This window comes from Neophocaena asiaeorientalis, unplaced genomic scaffold, assembly GCF_003031525.2.
Source record: "Neophocaena asiaeorientalis asiaeorientalis breed wild unplaced genomic scaffold, Neophocaena_asiaeorientalis_V1.1 scaffold129, whole genome shotgun sequence".
NCBI lineage: Eukaryota > Metazoa > Chordata > Mammalia > Artiodactyla > Phocoenidae > Neophocaena > Neophocaena asiaeorientalis.
The window spans coordinates 3,499,604-3,502,357 of NW_020172446.1; the positions used below are offsets into that span (position 1 = coordinate 3,499,604).

Sequence of the window (2,754 nt, forward strand, 5' to 3'; positions counted from 1 at the left end):
GGTTCCTGGGATGGCGCGATTGCGGGCCTGTTCTCACGTCGCGTTCCCTCCAGCGTAGTCTAGGCTCCTGCTCTGCCAACCGACTGATGATGGGGCGTCTGGGCGCCCGGCGCGGCCTGGAGTGGCTGCTGGGCCTCTACTTCCTCTCCCACATCCCCATCACCCTGCTCGTGGACCTGCAGGCGGTGCTTCCGCGCGATCTCTACCCCGTGGAGGTGAGGGCGCCGTCTGTCCTAGCCGCCGGTCGCCGAGGTTGGCGCCCCTCGGCGTAGCGATTGCCCCGGCGTCCCCGTGATCTCCCCTCCTCCGGCCTGGCGCCCCGCCTCGCCCACTCAGGGTTCCCTCCTGCTTTCCTTGGGTCCCGCCGGCGCTCCGGGCCCTCCTTACCCTTCAACTCGACTTCTTCCTCGGGGTTTTCTTTGTCCTTCCCAGCCGCTTCCCCAAGGCTCCTGGGGCCAAACACCTTGCTCCTTTTAAAGACAGTTCTTCCCTGGGTTTAAGACTCCCACACCCCAGCTCTGGTCAGTTGTCAGTATTTGAGGGAAGTAGCCTGGATGAACCAGTGTCTAAATTATGGACACATATTGGATTTGTTTTCAAGTTGTGTTTCTTGGGAGAGCTTTAAAAATACCGACTAATCCCAAAGAAATAACGCAAGTAGTATTAGACCCCTCTAAGGGACATTGGCAGAGCGTCCTGATTTCAAGATTAGGATCCAGCAACTTCAAAAGCTCAGAAGTAAACGACACCTTTTCAAATCGGCCTCTTTTATTGGGTTTGAGCAAGAATGATCACCTGAGTAGAAACGGAGGCGAAAGCCCCATTTCCTGGTTGTTGGAGAGCATTCTTTACCCCAAACTTTAACTTTTGCTTTAAATGCTTTTTATTTATTGAGTTTTATTTTCATGTCTGGACCCTATAACCTTCTATCACGGAATTCCAGTCCTCAGTTCTACACTTCTCCAATCTGTCTGCAGAACTACAGGCAAGCCTGATGTGTCTAGTAAAGATTTGATTTTACCTCTGTTTCTCTTTAAATGCTTTTTCTCTGCAGAGCAGGGGTTCTTAACCTGAGGTCCATGAACCCCTAATGGGGTATGCAAAATTGTGTGTGCCTTGTTTTCCATAGCTTCCATCAACTTTTCCAGGGGTCTGACCCTCCCCAAAAGGTTAAGAGCCACTGCTCAACAATAAACCCCCACTCCGTAGTCTGGTTTGTTTCTAACTCCAAGCATAAATGGGAAGACCTCTGACCTACCTTTTCCTGGGAAAAGTGTAGGTTGTGTGTGGCAAGAGCATTGTCTGGGGACTTGGTTCTTCCAAGAACTTCTTGAGTTCCTTGGGCAAGTCAGGGCTCTGTAGCTTCAACTGTCAAGTAGGAGAGAGATGAGTTAAATCGCAAGCTCAAACATATACAAGATGTATTAGTTTCCTATTGCTTCTGTAACGAATTACAAAAATATAGTGATTTAAAACAACACGAATTTATTATCTTTCAGTTCTGGAGGTCAGAAGTTTGAAATGAGTCTTGTAGGCCTTGTTCCTTCTGAAGGTCCTAGTGGCGGTTCTGTTCCTTGCCTCTTCCAGTTTCTGGTGGCTGTGGGTGTTCTTGGCTTGTGGCCACATCACATCAATCTCTGCTTCGGTCCATCACTTTGCTGCCTTTTCTTCTTTAGTCCGATCTCCCTCTGCCCAACTTTTATAAGGACACTTGTAATTATATTTAGGGCCCACCAGATAACCAGGATAGTCTTCCCATCTCCAAATCCTTAACTTAATCACATCTGCAAAGTCACTTTTGCCAAATAGGGTTACATTCATAGGTTCCAGGGATTAAGATGTGGATGTCTTTGGGATCCATTATTCAGCCTACGACACAGGCCCAGGTAGTACATGATCCTTCTAAACAGGTCATCACAGTTCCGCATTAGCCATTAGTTGCCTTGAAGAAAGGAGAGCCATGTCTGTGCAAAGTCTGTGTGGCCAACAGAACTCAAGCAGGCTGCCTGTTCACAATCTCTGATGTTATGAGTCCCTTTAATACTAGGCAGTCATAGGACTTCCCTGGTGCTCCAGTGGGTAAGTCTTTGCACTCCCAATTTGGGCCGGTTCGATCCCTGGTCGGGGAACTAGATCCCACACGCCTGCCGCAACGAAAATCCCGAGTGCTGCAACTAAGACCCGGCACAAGCAAAATAAATACATACATACATAGCAGTTATGTTACTCCAGGTAGCCAACCGTTCCAGACTTAACAGCTGTTGGTTTTCCTATCTTTTGTGAATGTGCCATTCCCAAAAGTTCTTGCTCTCCACTCACAAAATACAATTAAAATGTTTCCAAAATCATAAAGACCCCATTTAAACTTATATATTTGATTTGGTAGTTTTCTCAGCCTTATTTATTATTTTTTTTTTGGCGCTACGCGGGCCTCTCACTGTTGTGGCCTCTCCCGCTGCGGAGCAGAGGCTCCGGACGCGCAGGCTCAGCAGCCATGGCTCATGGGCCCAGCCGCTCCGCGGCATGTGGGATCTTCCCGGACCAGGGCACGAACCCGTGTCCCCTGCATCGGCAGGCGGACTCTCAACCACTGCGCCACCAGGGAAGCCCTCAGCTTTATTTTTTTAAGTTGACTTGTAGTAAAAGGTCAAGGGCATAGGCAGGATCTGACCAGAAACTCTGTGTGTGTGAGAGAGAGAGAGAGAGAGAGAGAGAGAGAGAGAGAGAGAGAGAGAGAGAGAGAGAGAGAGAGAG

The 2,754-nt window shown here is 48.9% G+C and overlaps 1 protein-coding gene across 1 annotated transcript in view; it reads left to right on the top strand.

Moving 5' to 3' along the window:
- Positions 1 to 6: 6 nt before the first annotated feature.
- TMEM97 (transmembrane protein 97) overlaps positions 7 to 2,754 on the top strand; it is an 8,093-nt gene continuing 5,345 nt past the window's right edge. The window contains exon 1 of the mRNA XM_024737302.1: positions 7 to 215. Within this exon, the coding sequence (XP_024593070.1) occupies positions 87 to 215 (129 nt within the window). The 5' untranslated portion in view covers positions 7 to 86. The remainder of the gene's footprint in view (positions 216 to 2,754) is intronic.